At 43.4% G+C, this 25824-nt stretch overlaps 2 protein-coding genes across 17 annotated transcripts; one reads left to right on the top strand and one right to left on the bottom strand.

Annotated features, from left to right (window-relative positions):
• Positions 1-12274, top strand: cd99l2 (CD99 molecule-like 2). 3 transcript variants are annotated; one of them, XM_035519687.2, is made up of 11 exons: positions 1-253; positions 2612-2665; positions 2787-2831; positions 3000-3083; positions 5897-6004; positions 6869-6943; positions 8300-8371; positions 8510-8563; positions 8704-8823; positions 8921-8986; positions 9123-12274. In XM_035519687.2, the coding sequence occupies exons 1-11, from the start codon at positions 196-198 to the stop codon at positions 9182-9184; spliced, it is 798 nt and encodes a 265-aa protein (XP_035375580.1). In that variant the 5' UTR covers positions 1-195; the 3' UTR covers positions 9185-12274. The 3 variants fall into 3 exon arrangements, with proteins under 3 accessions (XP_035375580.1, XP_026871385.2, XP_026871386.2); XM_027015584.3 differs by lacking the exon at positions 5897-6004; XM_027015585.3 differs by lacking the exons at positions 5897-6004; positions 6869-6943.
• Positions 12275-13024: 750 nt separating this feature from the next.
• Positions 13025-25280, bottom strand: mtmr1a (myotubularin related protein 1a). 14 transcript variants are annotated; one of them, XM_081694646.1, is made up of 18 exons: positions 21845-25280; positions 21178-21283; positions 20906-20929; positions 20333-20356; positions 19039-19101; positions 18527-18605; positions 18340-18434; positions 18128-18235; positions 17853-17957; positions 17668-17751; positions 17412-17561; positions 16870-17058; positions 16276-16461; positions 15664-15870; positions 15378-15470; positions 15132-15249; positions 14835-15007; positions 13025-13977 (listed from the first exon to the last, which is right to left on the bottom strand). In XM_081694646.1, the coding sequence occupies exons 1-18, from the start codon at positions 21961-21963 to the stop codon at positions 13810-13812; spliced, it is 2091 nt and encodes a 696-aa protein (XP_081550772.1). In that variant the 5' UTR covers positions 21964-25280; the 3' UTR covers positions 13025-13809. The 14 variants fall into 14 exon arrangements, with proteins under 14 accessions (XP_081550772.1, XP_081550773.1, XP_081550774.1 ...); XM_081694647.1 differs by having other exon boundaries at positions 18527-18602; XM_081694648.1 differs by lacking the exon at positions 20333-20356.
• Between the last annotated feature and the right edge of the window lie 544 nt (positions 25281-25824).

Genomic DNA, 25824 nt, shown 5'->3' with positions numbered 1-25824 from the left:
GTGCCTCTCATTCGCACTGCAGACGTCGTTGCAGCGGTTCGCTCGCCACTGTCGCACCGTTACTTACAGCAAAGTGGGCCTGTAACCACACGACATTTCAACAGCCGTTCGGGCCGGGGAGTGGTTACAAACACCATCGAGAAATACAATCCAGCTACTTGGCTCACTGCAAACCGAATATTCGGACTTTTAATCATGCGGGGACTTTCGGTGTGGACTCTCCTGGCCGTCTTTTCTCTGGTGGCAGTGAAAGGTAAGCGCTTCGCCCTCTTTGTTGGTGTCATGCCTAGGTAATCGTTTTTCTTCCTCCTCTGTCGACCGGCAGATTTTCAAAGTGCAATTTTCCCTTACGCGTTAACGGTTATGCGTTTCATATTTGAAATACTTGATTTACTTAACGGGAAATATTACAGCATTGTGTTCAGAATAGGCTAACCTGCCTTGTTTCCTCGCCAAACGACGATTTTGGTTCCTTTTAGCCTCTTATGTTTGCGCTGTGTGTTATGGGAGGTTAATAGTAAAGAATAATATTGCAATTTATTTTGTAGACCTAATTTGCCCATGTTTGAGATGCATGCCGGTGTTAACGTTCAGCACAGGACCATTGTGGCATGTGGGCATTGGTTTTATCTTGCTCTCTGTGACTCAGGTCTTCAGAAACCTTTCAAGCGTTATGTACCATGACTTACTTGCACGGAACACGTTTGTTACCGTAGCCCTTCATGCAGCACAACTGATAAAGGTCAAAAACCCGATCTGCATTTTTATATGAATGAAATATAGGCTTTATAACTTGTATATGACTGTAGTGTAATATATGGATTTTTAGAAATAACTGGCATGTATGAGCCATTGCAATATTGCTGTTAATCAGATGCTTCAGTTTTGTAAAATCAATAATAGCTGGGGTTGGGAATAACGACAAGGGTGCCACCTAGTCTTCTACACGGTCCAGCAGCCCCCAGGTGAAGAGGGAGCCACAGATGTAAAATGTGTCTCCTAGTGTAGACTGAGCCCCTGTACAGCATGGGTGCCGAGTTTTTTGGAGACTGCGGAATATGGGGAGATACCAACTTTTTGTGGGTAGGGGTAGGGGTGCAACACATGTCTTTTTGCAAGGATTTAGTTTGTCATGGGTGTTTTCCATGGCTGAGGCAGTGATGCTCGGTGAAATTGCAAAATGCTTGGCAGTGTGTGCGTGACATTTGTCTATAGGTTTTATGCTAATGTTGATGTCAGATGGTGATGCGACAATAGTGTCCCCCCCTTTTGCACTAGCGCACCCACCAAAAAAAAGGCTCCAGCTGAAGGAGTAGAGTAGTTGTAGCCAGTGTGGAGACTGGCTGACACACCCCTCCTCATGTCCTTCAGCCACACCCTCTGTTATTTAGATCGATGCAAGTGGCCATATGCTTAACTTTCTTATACTGAGTAACTCATTATTTATGCATGAGCAAGTACTGGCCAACTGTGTTGTCTGGTTTCAGGTTTATTTTGCCATCATGAGTGCCCTGTGAGTTAATTACTGGTCGGTTGTGTAACAACAAGAGCAGTGCTTTATTAAGAATACAAATTTTGACTTAAGCATGTTCTGAGTATGCAAAGATGGTTATCCATTTAGGAATACGCTGATGTAACTATAAGATCTGTATACGTGTTTGTAATTTCTTTCCTCCAAATATCTGGTGCATAGTCTGAAATATAAATACAACCACGACTACATATAACCAAGTCTTTGAATGCTGATTTTACTTGTTACCTCACAAAATCTGAGGTAAAGTTGACTGTTTGGTTCCTAAACTGAGTTACTTCTAACAGATAAATAACTTTTTAAATGCCTTTTTTTATGGTTTAGACTTGGAGACGAGCTGCATCACGTGAGTTTAGTCATATGACACAGTGGCATTATGCTGAATTGGCCTGGTGGTGGTGTTTTTACTGCTCTTACTAATTCTAGCAAGGACCGCACAAGCCTATGTCCAGATTAAATAGCTACAGTGAGAGAGAGATACGCTGGCACACGCTGGAATGTTAGAAAAGGAAAGTGAATAATAAAGATGGCTCATTCTAAAAATACATGGAGAAAACACAAAACTTGTGTTTGTGTTTTTTAGAGTTAGTTAAAAGTTTATTCAAACTTTCTGTACTAGTATGAAAACACCACACAAATGGAATCATAGGATTAATTATAGAATGTTTGCGTGCATGTGTGTGCAGTCCATGGCTCTGATTGATAGCTGTGGTATAAGGGGCTAATGTGATACTGTAGAAGGGTAACAAAACATGTGGAAGGAACTTGGTCTAGAGTTCGGGCTGGATTGCAGTAGAAGGTTTGACCACCATGGAAAAAAACATTTGCTGGGTTTAGAAATCCCCCTTTACACTACAAGCGATTCAGTCTGTCAGAACATGCTATTCAATCCATCAGAATTATACATGGGGAAAAAAATGTAGTTCTTGTGAAATATGTGAATGCAAAAGGTTTTTTTGTCCTTGTATACCACCATAGCTTAACAGCTGAAGCTCGGCTGTAATTTCCCTCCCCTATTTTGCTAACAAATAGGGCAGAATGTGTGTGTTCTGACTTGATTCTTGCACCTTTGGGTTGTAGGTCTGGGCCAGGATTTAAGCCTGTTGGATGCTTTGGATGATGAAAAAGCCACTCGTAAGTAATACCAGCACAGAGAGCGAACCTCCAGGCTCATGAAGGTTTTCACATAGACATTTTCACATGCTTGACAACAATCATCACAGTAATCTGACGCCTAGCTGTGTCATTTCTCCAGCAACTCCAAAGACGAAACCAGCAGGAGGGCCAGGAGCAGGGAAAGGTAATTACTTCAACCTGTTATTATTTTTTTAACCAATAATGCATTGCAAGAATTATCATTGTAATGTAACTTAGCTTTTCAGAATTTGTGAAAGGTATCTAAGTTTGTCTTATAATAACCACATGACTGACAAGCTGTACTTCTGGGTGTTATGCCGCACACATTTAGGTATTTCAGACCTGCTGGAAGATAAATCCACCAAAAAGCCTCCAGTCCTGCCAAAAGACCCAGTCAAACCCAAGCTCATGCCAGGTGAGAGAGCCATTGTTTTGAACACGCGCGTCTTATCACATGGACGTAACTCCAACCCGCCCTTCTAATAGCGTCGCTCAGTGTTTCCAGTGCGGAGTGCGAGCTGGTTCTCTTTAAGCCTGGTCTGTGGTAACTTGTGAGAGGGATTCTGAGGTAAAGGAAGCACTTAAGAATGCTGCATGCAGCAAACATCACTGCTCTCGTAAAGAGAAGCTGAAGGCTCGCGTGTCTCCCTGCCAGAGCGCATCAGATCTCACGGTCGAAAGTTTGCCCTGTCTGCCCACACGTAATTTACATTTACATTTACGGCATTTAGCAGACGCTCTTATCCAGAGCGACTTACAAAAGTGCTTTGTCATTTACTCATAGAATATATCCAAGTACAGAATAGTAGGTTAGAATTAAACATGCCAAATGAACTAGAATACTAGAATACAGGGATGAATGCTGATACCTAGGAGTGCAAAATACATAAGGTCTATCTTAAACAATAATAAGTGCTATAAACAATAAGTGCTAGAGTTTGTTAAAAAGCATAAATAATTCCCTACAATAAGTACTAAATTAGTCAGTCAATAAGGGAGCAGGGTCAGTTGTCCTTTAAATATTCTGCAAATAGATGGGTCTTCAGTCTGCGTTTGAAGATGTAATGATTTTCTGTGGCCTTAGATTGGCAAAGCATTGCTCAAGCACGTACATACTCCAGTGATAAGCTTAAAAAAACTTTTTTATTCACCATTCATAGTATTTGTAAGTGTTTTTAAGCATTTTACAAAAATGGAAAACTGAATGATGAATAAAATATGTTTTTTCTAGATTTGTCAATAGAATACTTCTTCAATTGGATTTCAAAGAGTAGACATTTGTCTTACACCAAACTGAGTTTAACTTTGTCCATCACAAACTGGAGCTACCTTAAAGTGAATGCAAATTTATCTTCACAACCCTGAATACAGCTGCAGTCTATGCAGCAGGGCTTTATTATGTAAACACTATTGTAAACTGATTATTCTTAATAGGAGCAGATTATGCAGATTATGTGGCACTCCAAACAATGGACTCAAAAGCACTGCATGACCCAGCCAGGACAAAGCTTATGTATTGTGGGAAAAATAGCATTTGTGTTGTCTATGACATGAGCTATGGCCAGTTGTTAGGGGGTTGGTATGAAAATTCATCCTTTTATAAGTTTGAAGACCATTACTAGGGCTTCTTAATTATTATTGTTCTTGCACTATTTGTTTTTGAATTGCTGGTATTTCAGAGAGTAGTATTGCAGAAACCAACCCTAATGAAATAATTTTTTAGCATGTGCTAAGAGTATGTTGACCGATTTCAGATGCTCCTGAGGACACTCTGTGGGGATTTTATAAATCAAGACAGATATCTGAGAAAAGGATTTTTTTAAATAATGCAGGCCAGCCTGTAAATAATCTCACATTAGGAGTTTCACAGTTCCTTTAATATAGTGACCATATATTAAAAGATATATATATTTTAGTGATGGGAACAAATTGAAGGGAACCAGCTCTTATGGCTCTGTTCTTTTCATTTTTTTTCGGGGCGGGGGGGTTGGGGTGTTAAATACGATCTAGGACAGCGAAAGGATTTGGATCAGATTCAACCTTAGAACCAATATACCTTCATTTCACACGTGTGGAATAGGTTTAGCAGCACTAAATCACTCAGATCTAATATCAGTGATCTGCACAGTAAACATTACACTCCGTATCCCTTTACAGGAAAACCTTTAAATAGTTGTACTGAGGTGTTGCTGTACTGTTTTTCTTTTGTGCTTTACAACATGGCCTACATGAAAATCAGAAAATAAAGTTTAATTTTTAAAATTTCACTGCTTTGTTCTTGTTAACGCCTCTCTCCCTCTCTTCATTCATTCTCTAGCTCGTGCAAACACTGCTCTTGCTCTCTCTCTCTCTCTTTCTCTCTCTCTTTCTCATTAAGCCGGAGGAACCTTATGTGCGAAATGAAAGCAAACAATCAAGACAGAAACAATCAAATTGTTTTATACTTCCCTCCAAGCAGGCTACTAAGCAGTTGTGGGCCGGGTTCAGAGCCGGGTTTGCGTCGTCTTTGCATAGCGGGATTGTTTTCTTCCTCACAGTCAGTCCAATCCAAAGCAGCACCAGGAAGGCAGAATCCACAAAGTTTACAAGGGTCAGGCAAGTGTAGATGTCGAAAACAAGAGTTCGACAACCAGGCGAGCAAACAGACAAGAAACAAGCTCAGTAAGCAACACAATGGTGGCGGTAATTCGCAAGGAGGATGAGACAGAGGGTTGAATAAATAGGCCACCTTAGTGGAGGGGAAATGAAGATCAGATGAGTCTGGTCAGTATTCTGCTGACTTAGATCGGATCTGTTGGTGAGAAGCAGATGTGGGCGTGGCACCGGGAGAAAGAGCCAGAACGTCTATCCCTTGTGACTGGCTGGTTGTCCCCGTTCACGTTGGGAGTGGAGTGGATTTAGGGCTGTCAGTGAAATTTGGGCACAATGACAGAACAGAACAGCCCTCAAGTATGACTCTGCTCCTGTCATTCCTACCAAATAGAATAAAACCGGATTGTACGCAAACATAACATCACTACCGTACACAACACTTATTTTGCACCGTGCTTTTGTCTGCTTGTGGTACTATAACACAATGAGCCTGCCTAACCTATTTCCAAAGCTATCCCTGTTTCTGCTGTAAGGATCAACTCTCTTCTCACATCAATCAACCCTGGAGCAGCACGTGCGTGTGTGTTTGCGTGTGTGTGTTTTTACCGTTACTAACACACTGGCCTTTAATGACAGAGGAAACCCACTCTGACCTCTTTGCGGCCACTGTGCGGCTGGGCTTGTTGCCACGCACAACTGCCAGGCCCGTCCGAACCTCTGCCCCTCCCCGCAAGGCCCAGGATGGTGTGTACTGTATCGCCTGATGCTCTCGATAGAGCCACTCATTGTCCCCGAGTCTGTATGCGTCTGCGTGTCTGGAAAGATTTAAAGCACAACAAGGAAAACAAGGTGTGCCCTTATAACAATTATTATAACGATCAGTGGCATTATTCCAGCAAGCTTCATAGCCTACTTGGCACCATTCTCTTTTCTGCTTTAAATTTACCATGCAGAGGTGGTCTTTCCATGAGAGTCTCTCTTCTCACCCAGACAACCGATGGAAAGCCCTCCTCCCCATTGTCGGCCGTCTCATTTTGTGTCCACCGAGCTTGTCCTGCCGCTCAGTGTACGCCGTGCACATAAACGCATCGCATTTACTGTGCGTGATGATGTGCTGCTTGCGTTTTTGCACTCACCAACAGGTCCTTTGTGAATACAAATGCGGAGCCTGTCTCACCATGGACTCCCGGGCTGCAAGCTTGCCTGCACCTGTGCCATAGCATTGCCTTCCTTCCTTCATTTATTTATTTAAAGCAAGTAAATTATATAGAAATTTACTTCTTTTATGTCTAAGTGTTTGGTGGTCATCTTGCATGCCGGCTGCGTAGGACCAAATACATATATAGTGCCGAACCATCCGCTCTATCGCGTCATAATCCTTTCTGTATAATGACATTATGCATAATGATGTTGACATTTATTACATTATTAGTAACAGTAAGTTGCAGTGAAATTCAGTTATAATACCATACTAGTCACTTGTTGTTCTTGTTGTTGTTACGAACAATCATTCCACAGACGTCCACAACTCCTTCTGTAACAAAATGCACACAGGGTATCCCATCATTTTATCCCTATCCATGTAATATCTGTATATTTACCTCCTAGATCCAGGTTTTGAACATAGTGATGCTTTGGAACCCAACAACATTGATGACAAAGGAAAGGAGACTAGCAAAGGAGGTGGGAACCACAGTTCATGCTAATAATGCAATTAACAACAACCTTTGTTATACCGTAGCCATAGAAACAAGTGCCTAAATGGGTATATTGCATCTTACATGTGCTTGAGCCATAACGAGAACGATAGAGAAGCCAGGGTGTGTTTTCAGAAAACTGTAACGGTTTATATTCCAGTTTGTCCCCTGCTGCTTCAGAGAGCTTGAACTGAGCAGGCTGACCTGATGTAACGTCGACATAGATATATAGACACTCATATTCAAGCAGAAAGATTTTTTTTTTTTTTCTGAAGGAAAAATGTTGCTTTTGGAAATGTCATGTTAAATGCATCAAGACCTTTCTTAGTTCACTGAGAATACAGGCATTTTGTGAAAATGTAAAAACAAACGTCCCAGCACAACAAGTAGGTCAGTGGAGCTTTATTTTTCTCTCTTGGTCTACTGCACTGTTTCAGATACTGCACTCTGAGCCGGTAACGTTCCTCAAGTAGAAGTAAAATGCCAGGGTGGACTGTTTTCTCCCTGAGGATTCCCGTTGGATGTATAACATACTACGTGACAAGACTTAATGTTTCTCTGGAAAGACAACCATCAAAAGGCCAGAGAGCACAGTTTTCCCAGACTACTGCTCCGAGCCGTGCGCCGCACGCTGAACGCATGGCACAGACGAAAAGGAAAGCTAGCGTGTTGTTGCCAACATTTAGCAGATTCTCGTCTCACAAATGAGGCGACTATTTCGTGGCTAAATGAAGAGGAGCTGTATTCTGGGTATCAAGAAAAGTCTAAATACTAAAAGGGAACTATATGGCCTCTTATGGTCCTGTCAGATAAAGCCATGGAAGGAGGAGACCGCGGTGACAGTAGGTGCAGTGGCCACAACGGAATGGTAGTGAACTCAAAACGAATTGCATATGGGTGACTCTGTCTGGCATGGGGATCAGATCTCCCTCCTGTCTTCTATTTTTCTATATCTTATCTGTATCGTTTCTTCCACCTGCTTGTACTTCTGGAAGGATTACTTAGCGGTTTGTCTGAGAGTGCAAAGTCATAAGGAACGTAAAACACATCCTACTACACTACCAAATCACACCGCTGTGCTGTTGCACTCGTAATCAGTAACCCAGAATGGTTAGTGTGGTTTTAATCGCACTAATAAGTTTGCATGAGGCTTGCCGCGGTATATCCTTTGCTGGATTTGGCCACCAGCTAACCTTCCTAGCGTTTTCTCAGGGTCTCAGGCTGTTCTGTCCTTTGCTATTTGGCTCCACTGTGGTCCGTCCTCCGAGTCTCGGTATCGAGGCTCCTGCACAGGCGGGCGGTTTAGCTTCTGTCACCAACACCCTTCTCCGAAATCGCCTAGGCAACGAGTTTACTGACGACGACCTCTTGGATGTGGGAAAAGACGACACCTACAAACCTGACAAAGGGAAAGGTAGGCTTTCAGATGGCTTCACGTCTCAGCACGTAGAGAAGATAACGCCTGTAGCGTTTCCACCGTTCCATTATTGCACAGTAGCCTGCAGCGCAGTGTCCAGTTCGGCATGACGGGTGTGTACGGATGTCTCCACAGGTGGGCGAGGAGGCGATGGTGGTCATTTGGGCCCTGCTGATGATGGCGAACCCGGTAAGAATTGCACACCGATTTCCGAGGCCTCCGACGGCTACTTCTCACTTCTGCAGTTTTGTCCCCGTGTTTTGTGATTGTGCGAATGAGCCCAGCGATCACACTTTCCTGAACACGTGCTCCAAATTGTCCACCAACAGACACCATGGCAGAGACGGGTACCATTGCTGGCATTGTGAGTGCCGTTGCCATGGCACTGGTGGGTGCAGTAAGCGGCTACATCTCGTACCAGAAGAAGAAGCTGTGCTTCAGCATACAGCGTAAGAGAAGCCAGCTAACCCTCCGCTCCTTGTATCAGCCATCCCTCACCCCTAGCTTGTCTCCAGCCTGCCTCATTCCTATCTCATCCTTCCACAGAGAGTCTTAATGCAGATGTGGTCAAGGCAGAAAATCCAGAAGCTGTTGTGGCCCAGGAGCCTCAAGGTAAATCCATCAGCCAGAGTCTCTCCCCTGACCTTTTTCTAGCCTCACCTTTAGAAAGGTGCCAGCACCATGTCTGCGAAACCTTCCCGGCGACGCGTACGATAAGATTCAGTTTTCCGTTGTTTTGCCCCTCCAGTTCAACAAACCCTTCTCCAGCCCCCTAATGCTGAGCCCCCCACAGAAGGAAATGCCGTGTAAGCAGCACCACACCATTCAGCCTGAAGAGGGGGCGATGCGAAACGCCCCCCCCAGCCCCGGTGGGGAAAAGCACCATCTTTCCTAGCCTGCACCTGTTATCTCTCAACTTTTCAAGGAACCCATTAAGCTTGGTCACCTAACCAACATTTCTGTAAATATCACATTTAATTTATTGTTTGTTTGATCGGTACTAAAATGACTGTTTACAATATTATTCCTATGAAGAGGTGCATTTGCAAAAATGAAGTTTGATATGTGCTGTCAAGATATCGAGAAGGATATGTATATTTTGTTCTACAAATGGTGAGAGACAAGCTTAGCTCATACATTACCGCTGCCCCGAGTTCCTCAGTCTACATCACACATATGTGTGAACATCACTGTGTAACTAATGTGCACCATTAATCCAAAGCCAGTTAGACAGTTTACCTAATGTTGGAAAAGCAAGAAACTGAATAATCTGTATAAGTAAATTTGTGTTGAAGTGCTTCAGAAATCCACTTTTAAGAGGAAAAGCTTTACGCACTGGTTATTGCGGAAGGTGACTTTAAAATAGTCCCAGTTGCTAAATATTTATTACCTTTTTATGCACTTCCTTTTTACATTTTAACACTTTTACATGATCTGTATATATTTGCCCTGCTTTTACGGAGCGTTGTGAAGTGATTGTTGTAAATACGCAGGTTTTTGTGTCCTAGAATCCGGTTTGCTTGTTTGTAGAGAGGGTACCGGGAGAGGAAGATCAGACTGAGACTGATATTGAACACTGACCTATAGCTGCTCACATTTTAATTTGCTTTCAGAAGTAACTGACAACTCAAATGGGCATACCTGTGTGAAAAGGTGATTGTGTTGATGAACAAACTGTGTTGAGTCTTGCTCTGGTTTTTTTGTGTGTGGGTTTGATTATTGATATGCCAATTCAATTGTAGCATTTCCTTGTTTCTGAGGAATAGGTGAATTTAATGTGAAGAAGATGCCTAGGTATTCTTGTACCAAGTAGGCCTAAAACCTCAAATGCTTAGAAACTGAAGTCATTCTTACTTGTTGGCTTCAGCAGCATATTACATTTTCTATTCCTTACTATGGAATTTGGCATTTGGGGATTTTTAAAGACATCGTGCTTGTAAATTGTTTATTGCGTGTGTTCAACTTTGTATTCGAATAGTTGTATCAGTGTATCATTATACACACTTGTAGCACTACATGTATTGAAATATTTGTTCCCCACTCTTTCAGCTTTAGTAGAATGGGGTTGTCTCAATTTATTCATATTAATAGTAGGAGCGTTTTGGCGTTAGCTTTTTGTCTTTTTAATCCTAGTACAATCTGTTACACCTTTGCAGTTTTGCTGTTGCCTTAAAGACATTTTTGGCTGTGTTCCAATTATCTTTGGTCATGTGGCTATGTTCTAGTTTGGTGTTTGTTCTATTGCTCCCTTCCCACGCAGAAGATCCCTACAATTGAAAAGTCTCTTTCAACTGAGCTGTGTGTGCGGTTGCCTCCCTAAACTTAAGAACATAACTATAAAGACCAGAGCTTTTCTTTTTTTTGGCAGATGCAGTAGTACATTTTGAAGAAGAGGCAAAAAGAATTGTATTGGAACACAGCCTATATTTGCCTTCCCAAGATCGCCCAGTGTTTTCTGTCTCCCATTGCCTCCACTTTGTCACGCTCTGTTCCGATGCACCTCCTTTATCGCTTACCCCGCACATGGAAGAACACGGCGGAGGGAATACAGAGGGGAACACAGCATGATACTGAACACCAGCAACACTGGCTGCTTCAGCAGAATGTGTCCAGACCAGAAATGTGTGTGGTCAAACTCTTGATAGGACAGTGCAGCATCTCAAAGAGGAATTTAAAACAGCCAAAATATCACCAAGTTCAATTGCAAGGAATTTCTGAACGTAAACAACCGACTTTTCGTCCAATACACTGCTCATTCTCGAACATGCCTGCCTTTCGGCACTGATGGGACAGTCGTGTCCTATCAAGAGTTCGGTTCCATGTCCACGGTTCCAAACTAACGAACAGAATGTTTATTGAATGTAACTTTTCACTGTTGCCATTTTCTTTGTTAGGATACCACGGTGATATGTAGCATTTGGGGCATGTTATTTGGCAGTAATGCACAACACCAAAGATAGGCTAATAAGGTGCCAGATATACCAGAAGAGCTCTTGTAATGGTGCTGTGAGCTCGTCCCTTTGCACATGCTTTGGCCTACGTTCTCTTCAGTCAGAGGTAGTTGACTGTTCAGATAGAGCTGGCTTGTAGTGACATTTAAAATTCACAAATGCCTTGACCACTTACTCTCATTTTCAACAGTGAATCCAAAAGGAACATTTCAGAGTTTGATCATCATCATTTGACTGTTAAAACCAGTTCCCCCGATTGTCGGATTCAGATAGCCTTTGTAACTATTGCGGCTTTTGTTATCGTCAATTATAGTGACGTTGTGAAATGAGATACCTCTCACATAGCTCATGAGGTGGAGGTGGTGTTTTGGCTGTGAGGAATTCTGGGGTCATGGATGGGACCTGCAACGCTTTTCACACAAGGGTGGAAACACAGATGCATGCTTTGGTTATCTAGCTGTAGACATTGACGTTTTTTCTTGCTTACTGAGTTGATGTATGAAGTTTGGGGGAGTTCAATAGGGAAAAACCTTTCTGAAACGTTTTTGGATTTGCACTGCCAGTGAAGCAATTGTATGTCAACTTGGCAACAACAGTGGCAGATCAAACTGTAATGCTATACAGTAGGTCTTTGGGATTGCTGTACTGATGTCATTAAGTTCGACCTCGGAAACGTTTGGCCTTTTGCATGGAATTCCACTGCTATCACTAGTGCCTAGTTCACTTTAATCTTTACTGTTGCTGAGGCACAAGACACTCACCATCCACTGTAGGCCAGAGGTAATTTAAGATCAGCCGACAATCTCCACTGCTAAAACTGATACATTTCTGCTGTTTTTTTAGCACTACAGATCTGGTCTCAAATCTCCTTGTCTCACTGGCAATTCCTAATAGAAAGAATTTAACATGGAAAAAAAAAATAAAAAAAAAAATAAAAGAGTAAATTCTGCTTAGTTTTTTTCCTTCTTTATTTTTCACCTTCTCACTGGAAACAATAACTGAATTGTGTCCGATTAGACCATAACCACATGTGGACTATGGCGGTTTATGCTATACCAGTAAGAGCCCGTGGGCAGGAATCAGAGCACTGTACTTGCCTACGCCTGTAACACGAAAATGGAAAATTGAAAATCGCTTTGGATAGGAGTGTCTACCAAACGCATAAAACGTAAAAGTATAAACAAGTGAATGAGGAGTAAGAAATAAATAGACATAAAAATACAGTTTCACAAAGAACGGGACAAACGACCTACAATTGCGCAGGTGAAGATAAAAAACGGCAAAGATGGCATAATGACCTTTTAAAGGAGTCCTCACACAAAGCTTCATTACTAGATCACTGTGTGGCAGTAACTCTTCAAACTTTGAGAAAGATTTGAGTCCAGTCTCTAAAGGAGCATTTCCTAAAATTGAATTTGGTGCAATTTTATTATTACATCTACATAAATGACTACACATACAATGTTCCCATTTCCTGAGTGAGACTGGACCTTCTTCGAGGTGAAGTACGGAATAGTTCTCCCCTCGTGAACTTTAAATTCTACGCACAACAAATCGTTGGGGCACCAATCAGTGCACGGATTCTGGAGTGAATGAACACCGATTTCACTGGAATGACTGACGAAGTGAATCTGAAAAAATAAAACAGATCCGGTACAGACGTGTCTGTTCAGGAAAGGGACAACAAATTTGGGAAGGCTAAGGTGAAAATGTGACACGCCTCCGGTTTATTTTACAACATCAACACTGAACTGACAAATCACAGCAAACTGTGCATTATAGCTGATGTCCTTCATAACCCTCTACAAATCAGCAATGACACCTTTTTTCACCAGGTGAAATATGCATACAATATCACTACAAAGACAAAGACTAAAGGATGGCCCTGAACACGGCACTACAATCACATTTTGACACCTCATTTCACAACTTCATAGTAGGAGGCTACATAGGATTGTGCCGGATGTTTGTTCTTTACCAATGGCCTATTTAAAAAATAAAATAAAATAAAAATCAAACTTCAGTGTGAAGACGAAGTGAATTTAAACCGGAAAGATAAAAAGTACAGCATGAAAAGAGGAAACTTCATAGAATAAAAATGGAATAAAAGTTCATGTAACCAAAAACAGCAACAAATGGTTTAAAAATGCAAGGACGGAGTGGCAAGAAAAGCAGGAGTCTTTGGAGAGGATTCTGATTCCACTTAGCTACATACAAATATATTAATTAATTTGTTCATATTTACAGCTCAAATGTTAGATATTAAAACCTAGAAAACCAGGAGCCAAACAAACTGACTGTATAATTACAAAATAGAAAGAAACAGTACTCTCACAGCTTATAAAAAAGGTAAAATCTGAAACTAAGACCTGTGACTTGTCTGTGGATGTAGGGAAGGGAACATGAGTGTATGCGTGTCTTTGGGTGGGACTTTTCCCACATGACATTCTTGCCTGACTGCTCCTGCCTGAGTGGGGCATACATTCAGACAACGGTGTGAAGTGGTGTGCCACCGTGTGAGGGTGAGGAGGCGTGCTCCGAGGACGAGGAGATGGAGCGGGATGAAGATGTCTCTCTCTGTAGCTCCTCCACTCTCTTCTGCAGTTCGGCACGCAAAAACAGCAACTCCTTCAAACTCTGATGTACAGGCATCTGCACGAAGGCACAAAGGAGCAGACAGTTTAGCTCTTTAGACATGTTGGCCATGTTTTTTAGTTCTGTATGTGCAGGGACATTGAGGTCAAAGCATTTTTGCATTCAATGTTGTTTAATTGAAAATAAAAAAATATACATAAAACTATAATGACATTAACAGCATATTTCTGGGCATATTTGTTTTAGTGGTTTTAAATAATATTCTGTAATTGCATACTAGAAATATTGGAAAATCGAGTGAATTAATACACACAGTAACTACACCTGTCCACCTAAGATTAATACACCCTTGCTTCTGGTGTCTACCAAAAAACCATGATGAAATGATTAACCACTGCCAACTGAGGAGGAACAAACAAACAAAAAATGCAAACAAAACCCTGACAAAATCAAACTGCCTCACACAATTCCAAGCAAACCACCTTGTTGAACGTAGCGCCATAACCAGGCACACATGCAGGCCACCACATACATTATTCATTCACCTTAATTGATGCAACTCCAAAGTGCAGCTGAGTGATAGGAGTGTACAGAAATACTCAGCTTTACCATTTACAAGGGACTGCCTCAAGTCGATGGTTTGGAATTTGATATATAGCAAGACAACGGAGCTAACATCACTGGCACAGCGAGCAACATAGCCCATCTGGCATTAGGAGCACTGAACTCAGAAGATTATTATACCAAAATAGCAAGTCACATATGCAGAGAAATGCCTGCAAATAAAAGGTCATGTACATAAAAGACATTCCCATAATTTTAGGAAAGGAGTATATGATCCTCAATGTGATGTAGCTGTTTTTTTTACCACTCATTTTTCCAAGTGTGTTAAAGCCACTTTCTAGCATCCTCACCTGAGGTCTCATGTGAGGGTTCCAGCGCACATAGTAGCCAACCCAGAGCTCCAGATGCCTGAGACTGGCTAGTGGATACAGCACCTGGTTTTCATAATCCATGTAAAAAGGGTTGGTAAATTCCTCTAGCTGACTGTTCACATAGGACCACAGAGACACGGTCTTACTTTGTACTTCCTGAAAGACAGGAAAGCATTGAATATAAAGGAGAGAAAGAGGTATTACAACACCTTAAATGAATTTGATTTAAGGAAAATGTAGGTTGATAGGCCTCCCCCATGAGTGATAACATGGTACATGCCTTTTCCATTCTCTCTTGCTCACTGTTGTAGAGGAATGTGCCAAAGAGGCAGCTGTAGAGGTGGTCGAGGATGGTAATGAGAAAGAGCTCATTGAATTCAAAAGCAGAAGGAAACTGAAGGGGGAAAAAAGTACACGGTTATAACTACTAGAAATTTCTCTTTGCATCACCATGTGGCAACGCATGCAGTTGCCTGTAAGATGTCGTGGAGCATTCTGTACATTCTAACAGTAACAGCTCACCTGTCTCATCATCTGCCAGACGCAGTCTATGAACTGCACAAACAGAGGGGAGCGTTCTGAGTTGGCATGGTTCTTATCACCATGACCAACACGCTGTGGAGCAGAGAAAACACACACACACACACACACACACACACGCACACACGCACACACGCACATACACACGCGCATACACACGCGCATACACACGCGCACACGCACACACACACTTTTTAGTGAGTAGAAAAGCCTTAAGGCGAGATTAAAGCCCTGTAAAGAGCGTCCGGTCGTACGGTGCGGCGCTCACCGAGGTGAACTTGTGTCCGAAGCCGATCCACTCCTTCTCCAGCAGCACCTGGAAGCCCCTGAGCGTGCGGTAGTACGAGTCCAGCATCAGCATGGCCAGAGAGGTGAGCTGAGCCGTGCGGTCCCAGCCGTCGCTGCAGTGCACCACCACCGAGCTCTTACTTGACTCCAGCTTATCCGCGATACGCACCGCGCCTGCCAACAAGAGCTGCACACGCAGACGCAGACGCAGTTTAGCTGGGAACAGGGAAGGCAGGTAAATTAGGTGAAGGTCATGGGTGCTACACTTTGATTTCCATTATAAAACACTATTATACTGAGAAAGCCCAATATACCCAGTCGTGATTACATTTACATTTATGGCATTTAGCAGATGCGCTTATCCAGTGTGACTTGCCTACTGAAATCTACACTGAGAGATTCAATAATATAAAACACAAGTTAATTTGAGTGCTATTATTAGACGAGCAATTTCAAGAGCAGATGTAAACCTTTCAACAAGTGCATGACAAAATTCAAGTGCTTGTTTGTTTGGTAGGAAAAGTAGCTTCAACAACAATAACACGTGTGTACATGTGTGTGTGTGTGTGTGTGTGCGCGTGATGACGTTTACCCTAATGTACTCGAGCCAACGTGTGGCGTCTATGCCCGAGTGCCAGTGAGGTTCATCGATGGTGGGATACACCACTTCCTTCAGCTTCCGCAGAGACTCGCGCATCACATGGATGTTGGGGATATCCAGGAAATTCAGCTCCACGTTGGGATAGAAATTCTCATTCTCATAACCACCATCTTTGGCCTGGCGAGGGAAGGAGAAGAGAGGAGAGAGGAGGAGAAAAGAGGAGAGGGGAGGAGAAAAGAGGAGAGAAGGAAAAGAAAGGAGGAGAGAGGAGAGGGGAGGAAAAGAGGAGAGAGGAGGAGAAAAGAGGAGAGGGGAGGAGAAAAGAGAGTAGGAGAAGAGAAGAGAGGAGGAGAGGAAGACATGGGGTGGGGATGGAATAAAAACGAGTAGCTAGTCGCCGTGGCACTAAATTTGACTTAAATTTGAGGCACTACATCATGTCATTACAACTAAATGCCTCCAAAATATCTCTGGGTCTCTACATTTAAAGACACGTACACCCCTACATTTACACAATTAATCGCATCCATACTTAGCCACAGTCCCGTCTAGACTCCTGTTTCAGCGAGATTTGTCTGCCTTTACCTTATTAGTGTCTGCCACACTGAGCTGCCTCGCGTCAAATATGGCGAGCTTGTGTGACTGTGCGTTGGCGTCCATGATGGTCTGCAGGTAGCGCTCATCCTCTTTGCAGCGGCGGTCTGAGGGACCCACCAGCGGCTGGCTGCAGCGCACAATGGTGGCCTGGCTCTCGGGGTGGATCCAAGACAGGACCTGAAAGGAAAATGACTCAGTTACAAAAGGAGCAGGTGTTCCACAGCTAACAAGACAGCTAGGTGCAGAGCACTGCTTGTGAGCGAGACGTTTAGCTTAGCTTATTGTCGTTAAAATCAAAAACGATCTCCTTCATTCTGCTCACATTCAGAACAACACTGTTTGTTTTGCACCTTCGAACTGATACATACAAAACTAAAACTTTCATAATAGCACCAGTGTTAGCAATGCAAGCTAAAAGGTGTGTCGGATGACTACACAGGAGTGAACCTGGCCCAATCACTGTTCAGAGGACACCCCCCAATACGCACGTTAGCGTACATACATACGGCATACATAGCATACATACTGACCGGTATGCGGTGCTTGGCCCTGAAAGAGGCTACTCTTTTAAGATCGTCGTCTTTGATACTCGTTGGGATGACCAGCAGTGCAGGATACGTGTCACACACCTCATAATTGCTGTTTATTTTGCTGATAGTCCAGCTTTCATTCGGCAGACCCTACAGAGAAAGAGGCAAAGATCTAGACTGTAAAGCGTAGGATTAGAATCGGTACAATTGTGGATTTATAACTATACTCAATATTTTAATACAGAGCATCTCTCACCTGTCTCTTGTACTCTGCCACTGGATCATAAACCTTCCACCCATCTATCAGATACTCTTCTTTATACTGGAACGCAAACAGCGGCTGAGAAAAAGATGGGAATAAATGACTGATGGTTTCTGGACCAGTACCTTCGCTGCCCTGCGGGCCTGCATGCTGCCAAGAATACAGACAGGTTTCCTCACCAGATCACTGGACAGAGGGAAGGCATACTTAGCGATGAGGGTCTCCACGACTTCCTGATTACTTTGCTCCTCTTGCTTATATGCAAACCGTGGACTTCTCATGTCCTGGGGGAGGAGAATAACTGAGACATCAGTGAAGACCACCCGTAGGCCTCGGAGGAGCTCGTAAGTGCGCTCTGAAGCTTCCCAGTGTTATGCTATTCCCAGTGTTATGCTATTCCATCGCTTGCGCTCAAAACCGTGGGCGGGCCCAGTGGCGGGGAGCGAGGCGTCACCTTGCAGACGATCTCCATGCCCCGCGTGTTCTCTCCGTGGCTCTGGACGCTGATGCTCTCCAGCCTGCTGATCGCACCCAGGTTCACGTCCAGCACGAATGGAGGCTCCTGGACATGAGCGCAACACAAAGAAGGACGAACGTACGATTCTCCACAGCTAACAAACGTGGCAGCAGAGGAGAAAAAAAAGAGGCGCAGGAGGGCAACGTTACCCTCTCCAGACTGATGAAGCAAAGCTTGTAGTCAGTGAGCGTCAGTGTGCCAGTGACAGCGCCGGTGAATGGACAGATGTACATCACATCTTTAGCTGTGGATCAAAGCACAGTGTCATAAGGCAGAACCAGATGGTGGGGAATACTGTTCAGCACACTGAGGATACATCGCAGTGGAAGGACTCACCAGTGGACATTACGGTCTCTCCGGGGACCAGTGGAACTTCATCCACAGGAATTTGCTTTGGCACCTCTTTAAATGCCTGCTACACCGGCAGGGTTAAAAACAAAACAAAACACGATGACCACGACTGGCAAGTGTGTTCATGCCAACCTCCACATTACACTAATAACACTAGAAATTACAGACTGGTTTTCTGACATACGGCATAATATTTACTACCGCAGTGGTCATGGTAAGGTTGTTTTTGTAGTCGTGAATAATGTGTGCTGGGAAGGTCTTTTCTGTTTTACCAGTATCGTCCTCTTACATGCACAGCTTTAAGAGCTTAGCTGTTCTGCAGCCTGCGCTCGATTAAAGACTGAAAGGCAAACCGGGAACACGAGAACACAAGGAGATGTGGCGACCGGTTAGCATTAGTGCTGGAAGCAGCAAGTGAGCAGCAGGGCCAGTGCAGTGAGAACCGCCGCAGGATTAGTGAGGGAAAGCGGAAGGGGCAGGGTTAGAGAGACACTTGCCCCAGCAGAAGGAGGTAGCTCAGACACACCGTCCCACTGATAGCCATGTTCTTCACTAGAGTCCTGCAAACCAGCGACGTAGAGAGTAGAGACAGGAGCAGAAGAGAGTTAATACTTTTATGCAAAAAAGCAATGGCTTCACCAGACAGAGGAAGAAAGAAAAGAGAGAGAGAGAGAGAGAGAGAACATAACACCAGCGATGGCAGAGAGGCTTAGTGGGTGATGTGCGCGCCCCCCACACTCAGACAGGAAGTGTGCGGAGAGGAAGCATTGACAGAACACACGTACCTCATACCACTCTCAAACGCACAAGCTCAGTGCTACCTAGCCTACTTAATAATTCACAGCTCATCCTAACGAACACGGAAACGACTGCATTTATTTAGGTGTTCATGTGTCTGGTGTCGGTTAAAGTTTACGATATCCTTCCCTAAATGGAACCTTCTCAATCACCCACATAAGATTCAAGAAGCAGGCTCCACAATGACATTTACATCAGTAAAGAGACCAGCATATAAAATAGTATGTTGAAAAGGTAAATATCCCATACAGATTAGATGTACAGGGACGAGAACATACAAAGCCCTGGTTTATTTAAGACAATGTGTTGTTGAGCAAGTTGGTAAGAATGGAGGTGGATATAGTCAATATTCTCTTTTCAGAAATCACCTACATATGTTCCCCATTTCACCCAGAGTTATAGCGTTGGTTGGTCAGTATGTCTGTTGATACATTAGGTTTCTTGGTTAACTTGGCTGGCGTCACCTGAACTGCTACAGAACAAAAGCTGTATCCCTTGCTATACAAAAATTTTTTTTTAATACATGAAGAGAACTAATAGGTACAGGGCCTCATGAGGTGCCATTAATCTCTGATTTACATAACTAAGGTATTGCAAATCAATTGCAGTTGACTGCAGATGTACTGTGGTTAGATTCACAACATCCATCCTTCGCACCACTTGATGAATACAAGAAAATAGCCTCTCTTTCTCTATTTAATGCTAACTAAAAAGTATTCTGCTTCTTTTTTGCTAAACTGTGCTTCTTTGTTAAACAAATACCCCCAGAACATTGAAGAACCTGACCATTAAGTACTAGGTTTGTCAATTTGAGCATGTTACTAAAGACCCTCAGATATTTGAACATGCTCTGCTGGACTTTTGCACTGAACAGTACAGACCCAGGATCAGTCTTGGTGCTTTCATAATCTAATGAATAAGGTCAATTGGTTATGTGAAGTAGCTCCTCTATCAGTAGTCTGAAATGCCAGCTACTCTCTGAGGCAGTCTTACCCTCAAATTAGGCCTCCTGGATACCTGTAAACCACAGATAATGACATAATAAAGATGAGATTAAAAACACACACACATACACACTTGGACACAGTCTACAGTGGTGCATGCTGGTTAACCCTTACAGCAGTGAGATGGGATAGCACCAGAGATAAGGTCATGAAGCACAAACACGTAACAAAGTGCCCGGTGATTTATCAACCGTCTATGGCCACGTCAGCAGAAACGCCAGACTTCTCGAAAAGAAAAAACCCTTTCATTAGGCTTAAACAGGGAATGTGGCAGCATTCACATTTGTGCGTAAAAGTAACAAGACACCATTCAGATTCTAATGTAATCTATAAAAGTGGCTGTGCAACATTTGTAGTAAACACACATAGTGATGCAAAGCAAAGCAAAAGCAGACACACAAAAGTCTATAATAGGAATTACCAAAGATATTCTCACAGTGACACAGAGCCATTTACAACAGCTGTGTTACGGTTAATATACACCTCCATCACTTGTGGTGCTATTAGACTGGGCGGAAGCACACGTATGCACATCTGCACACATTTCGGCTCTCAATCTTACCCTATGATCTAGCTTCCACCCGGTCTGTTGGTCAAAAGCAAAGTGTATGCACCACAATGACAAACGTTGCAAACGACTTTATATGTGGAGACTACAGAACATGTGAACACTTAAAAATGTAAAATTATGAGGACTCTTTTTTTTTTAAATCATAGTCCTAACAGCACTCTATGAACTGTAATTCACTAAGATGTACCTGCATGGAAAAACAGGACTGGTTTCCTTCTGCTAAAATGGAACAGCTAAAAGAGCCAGATGTGTGCTCTGCTTACCCTAGAGTCGCGTGGCACTGCCTCTGGAGGAGCCGTGCTTGCTATCTGGCTCGAGATGGTAGCTGCTATCAGCTGCTTACACCACTCCACATGCGAACTAGTGGGGCTAAAATGAGAGAGAGAGAGAGAGAGAGAGAGAGAGATTTGGTGAGCAGTTAGTGAATTATTGCTAATTTGACTATTATGAGCGGGTACTTGTTTTAACCGACTTTTAAAATTCATTGTACCAAGATAATAATAAGAAGCCAAGATTATAGTACGATGCCACTAAAATGTCTAGCGAAGCCAGCCTGTTTAAAATTGATGTTATGTAGTCGAATGAGAGCCTAGAGCCACACATTTTGTACTTCGAATATTGATTAATCTCACTGATGTTGATATTAACAGGTGTAAACGCATCACGAGTGGATCGCAAATTATGGCTGTATATGCCGCCATTAGTAAAATGCGCAAACTCCATATTACAATAAGCAGAAACCTTGTGATGCGGTTTCGGTGCTTCTGGTTCTTTTTGAGTAACATGGACACTAGACTGCCAAAACAATGACAGATACACGGGATGGGATGGGATGGGATTCCCGTTTCTGTTTTACTATCAATAGGCCTGTCGGCTGCGCATTGAGCATCCAAATGTATATTCGTCTTTGCGTAAAAAGGCCAAACTCACCTGTCGGACGAATCACCGGTGTCTTGCCGAGGCGTAAGATTTGCACCCAGTGTTCGTGGTTTTCTGAACGCGGGCGGCAGCACCGGGCTGTCTGGGCCAGAAGACGGCTGTTTTTCCATTTCGCCGCTTCCCCTCTCTTGAATGATCCGAGCTGTCAATTAATCTTTCCACACGGACAGGAGTGCGGCGCTTTTGTTAGGGTTATGTTTAAGATGCCGTTTCCCTCCGTTATCGACGGCGAGCTCCGGACGTCGTCATTGCTTCCTGTGGAGGTTTTGCTGTTCTGTTGCTGACAAACAGCGCTTCTGTTTACTTGTAAGGGAGGAAGCAGCCATCGCAGACAAGCAGCCCCCCCAGAGGGATGACTACTCGACGTTTCTATCTTTATAAGCAGCCGCCAGATCTTAAAGCAACCAAGACAGTAAAGACGTGAAGTGCAATAGGTAATGTGCCAAAACGTGTCGAACCGAAAAGCTTTATTTTGTCGTTGATTTAACAATTAAATGCTGGATTTGTGTCGTAAGTAAACGTAATGCTCCTTGAAACGCAATCTGTGCCGTTGCATTGCTTTTCACTGCGCAGAATGCCTTAAAACGAAATACTAAGGACACCGTTGCCTTCCTCGGGAGTCATGACCCAATACTCTCCGCTGTTTTCCCATCGAGTTTGGCGAGATGGTGACAGAATGAAAAGTAACCACGTTCCTCTCACATCACTCGGCAGAACTCGGGCCGTGGCTGGAATCGAGTTCCGAGGGGGATTTTGCGACCACTCGCTATCGTGTAATCGGGAATCTTGAAGTCTTTGTTGTTTGCACACTACATGACTTCTCCGGCGACAGGGGGACAACACGCTAGATATTCCCCATCCGGCGAGTCTGCCAGGCTTCCGAACTGTTTTTGTCATGAAAACACGCGAGAGATGACACGGAGAATGACGCGACACCAAGTCAAAAGTCAAGTGTATTTACACGGCGCTTTTTACAAACGTCCGAGTCCAAGCCCCCCGTGAGCAAGCCAAGGGCGACATGGCAAAGAAAAGCTCCCTAGAGCGTGAGGAAGAAACCGTGAGAGGAACCAAGACTCAAGGGAGGGGAGGCATCCTCCTCTGGCTGACAACGGACACTACAATAGCCACAGTATACACAATAAAGAGCAGAATAAGTAGTGAGAGATAGACAGAACAAATAATAATAATAATAATAATAATAATAAGCAATCAATGTCTGTTCCAGTTTTCTAGAAGTCCTAGTCTGGTCTTGACAGTGTGTGCATATCCGAAACCCATCCTGCACGAGAATGTCCATCAAAGGTGACAGAGTAGTAGTTGGCTGGGGTGGAGGTGTGGTGGGCTACATCAGGGGGACATCAGTGGGTGGTGGAAGGAGCCATGGCAGCTGATTGAGGCTCAGTAACATCATGACATCAGGCGTAGGCATGCCTCAGCAAAAAGAGAGAATTAGGTATGTCCAGGTACGAGGGTGTGTAAATTAGGGAAATATAACGTGCAGTGATGGACTCCGGCAGATCTTGCTATGGCAGAACAGCGCAAAGGATAGAGCCAGAAGGAAACCCAGGCATGACGGCACCCTGGAACATCAGCACTCCACTGCTCTCAGTCAACACCTTTACCTAAGAGGGGAAGTATTTAACAAAATGCCTGACTCTACAGATAAGTTTTCAGTCTAGCCTTAAATATTGAGATGGTGTCTGAGTCTCAAACATTTACAGGAAGGTTATTCCAAAGTGTGGGAGCTTTGCAGGAAAAGGCTCTGCTCCCTGTGGTAGATTTTCTTATTCTTGGTACTAGTAAAGAGCCTGCACCTTTTGATCTAAGCAGGCATGGTAGATCATAATTAACTACAAGTTCTCTAAGGTACAGTGGGGCAAGACCATTCATTGCTTTGCAGATTACTAGAAGTAATTTAAAATCAATAAGAAATTTTACTAGGAGCCAATGTAAAGTAGCCAAGATAGGAGTGATGTGATCAAACTTTCTAGTTCAGTAAGAACTCTAGCTGCTGCATTTTTGAACTAGCTGGAACTTGTTTAGATACTTAGTGGTACAGCCAGATAGTAAGGCATTACAGTCATCCAATCTCGAAGTGATAAATGTATGGATTCACTTTTCTGCATCATGTGAAGACAACATGTTCCTAATCTTTGCAATGTTCCCGAGGTGGAGAAAGGCGGTCCTAGAAATATTATTTACATGAGCTTCGAACGTCAGGCTGGGATCCATAATAACTCCAACATCTTTAACTGTTGAAGATGTGATTGGGAGATCATTGAGGTTCATCAAGTAATTAGAGAGCAAGGCCCTATTTGTCTGTGGGCCTAATAGAGGCACTTCTGTATTGTCAGGATTAAGTCAGAGAAAGTTTTTCAACATCCAGTGTCTGATATCCTTTACACACTCCTCAATAATACTAAACTGATATGTGTCCTCTGGTTTGGCTGAGACATATAGCTGAGTATCTTCAGCATAGCAGCATAAACTAGCACAGTGTTTAAGTATAACGTCACCTAGAGAGGTAGCATGTATAAAGAAAAAAGCAGAGGCCCTAGAACATATCCTTGTGGGACACCATAGCTAACCTTTTTGTATGGAAAAGTCTCCATGTATGTTAACAAACTGGTAGCGATCATCCATATATGATTTAAACCAGGAAAGGGCTATTCCCTAATCCCAACACGTTTTTCTTTTTTTTTTGGACTGCCACCCCCATCTGGTCCTGAATCAAGTATGCGCTTAGCTGTGGAGCTACAGCTTTTTCTAGGATCTTGGAAATAAATGGAAGGGTCAGACTGTAGTTTGACAGCTGACATGGGTCGAGGTTAGATTTTTTGATAAGTGATCTGATTACTGCTAATTTGAATGATTTAGGAACGTAGCCAATGTTCAAGGAGGAGTTTATTAAATTTAGTAAAGGTTCAATTACTTCAGGTAGGATTTCCTTACGACAGTGTGTGTGCAGCAAATCTAGTAAGCAAGTGGAGGATTTTGAGCATGAGATCAGAGATCAGTAAGTTCTGACCCTTGGATAGGAGTAAAGGAGTCCAGTCTTTTTTGGCTTAGTTCTGAGCTCTAAGTAGCTGCCAGATACCATGCATGATGATGGATTGTTGTGTTTTCTCTGTAAAGTACATCGTTACATTTTTAGCAGTCTAGATGGATTCTAGTTACATACATACAAACTCCTCCGTCTGTCCCCCTTTCATGGATATTTCGCAGATATATTGTAGTAAAGTAGTTTCCAGAGAAGCAGAACGTTTTGCACTGAGGCCCTTCGTCAGCTGTGCAAGAAGGATCTCTGTCCAAAACAATTTACTACAATTTTGAATATCTACCTCGTTTACTACAGTACACTGCAGTTACTCACCTCTGTCTGTGTGTGTGTGTGTGTGTGTGTGTGTGTGAGAGAGTGTGTGTGTGTGTGTGTGTGTGTGAGTGTGTGAGTGTGTGTGTGTGTGTGTCTGTGAGTGTGTGTGTGTGTGTGTGTGTGTGTGTGTGTCTGTGAGTGTGTGTGTGTGTGTCTGTGAGTGTGTGTGTGTGTGTCTGTGAGTGTGTGTGTGTGTGTGTCTGTGTGTGTGTGTGAGTGTGTGTGTGTGTGTGTCTGTGTGTGTGAGTGTGTGTGAGTGTGTGTGTGTGTGTGTGAGTGTGTGTGTGTGTGTGTGTGTGAGTGTGTGTGTGTGAGTGTGTGTGTGTGAGTGTGTGTGTGTGTCTGTGTGTGTGAGTGTCTGTGAGTGTGTGTGTGTGAGTGTGTGTGTCTGTGAGTGTGTGTGTGTGAGTGTGTGTGTGTGTGTGTGTGTGTGTGTGTGTGAGTGTGTGTGAGAGAGATAGCAGTTGTACAAATCCTACCCTCAGTTTCCTCTCACTTCTTATCATCCGTTTTCATTGACTCTGATCTGGAGCTTTTCTCCAAGGCCTCTAAAACCTGCAGTGCTCCATGTAACGGCAGCTACAGCTGGCTAACCCAG

The sequence above is a fragment of the Electrophorus electricus genome, chromosome 13, assembly GCF_041902795.1.
Source record: "Electrophorus electricus isolate QZ-2024a chromosome 13, ASM4190279v1, whole genome shotgun sequence".
In the NCBI taxonomy this organism is placed as follows: Eukaryota; Metazoa; Chordata; class Actinopteri; order Gymnotiformes; family Gymnotidae; genus Electrophorus; species Electrophorus electricus.
Note: the sequence above shows the minus strand (reverse complement) of the source record. Positions and strands in the feature narration are given on the sequence as shown.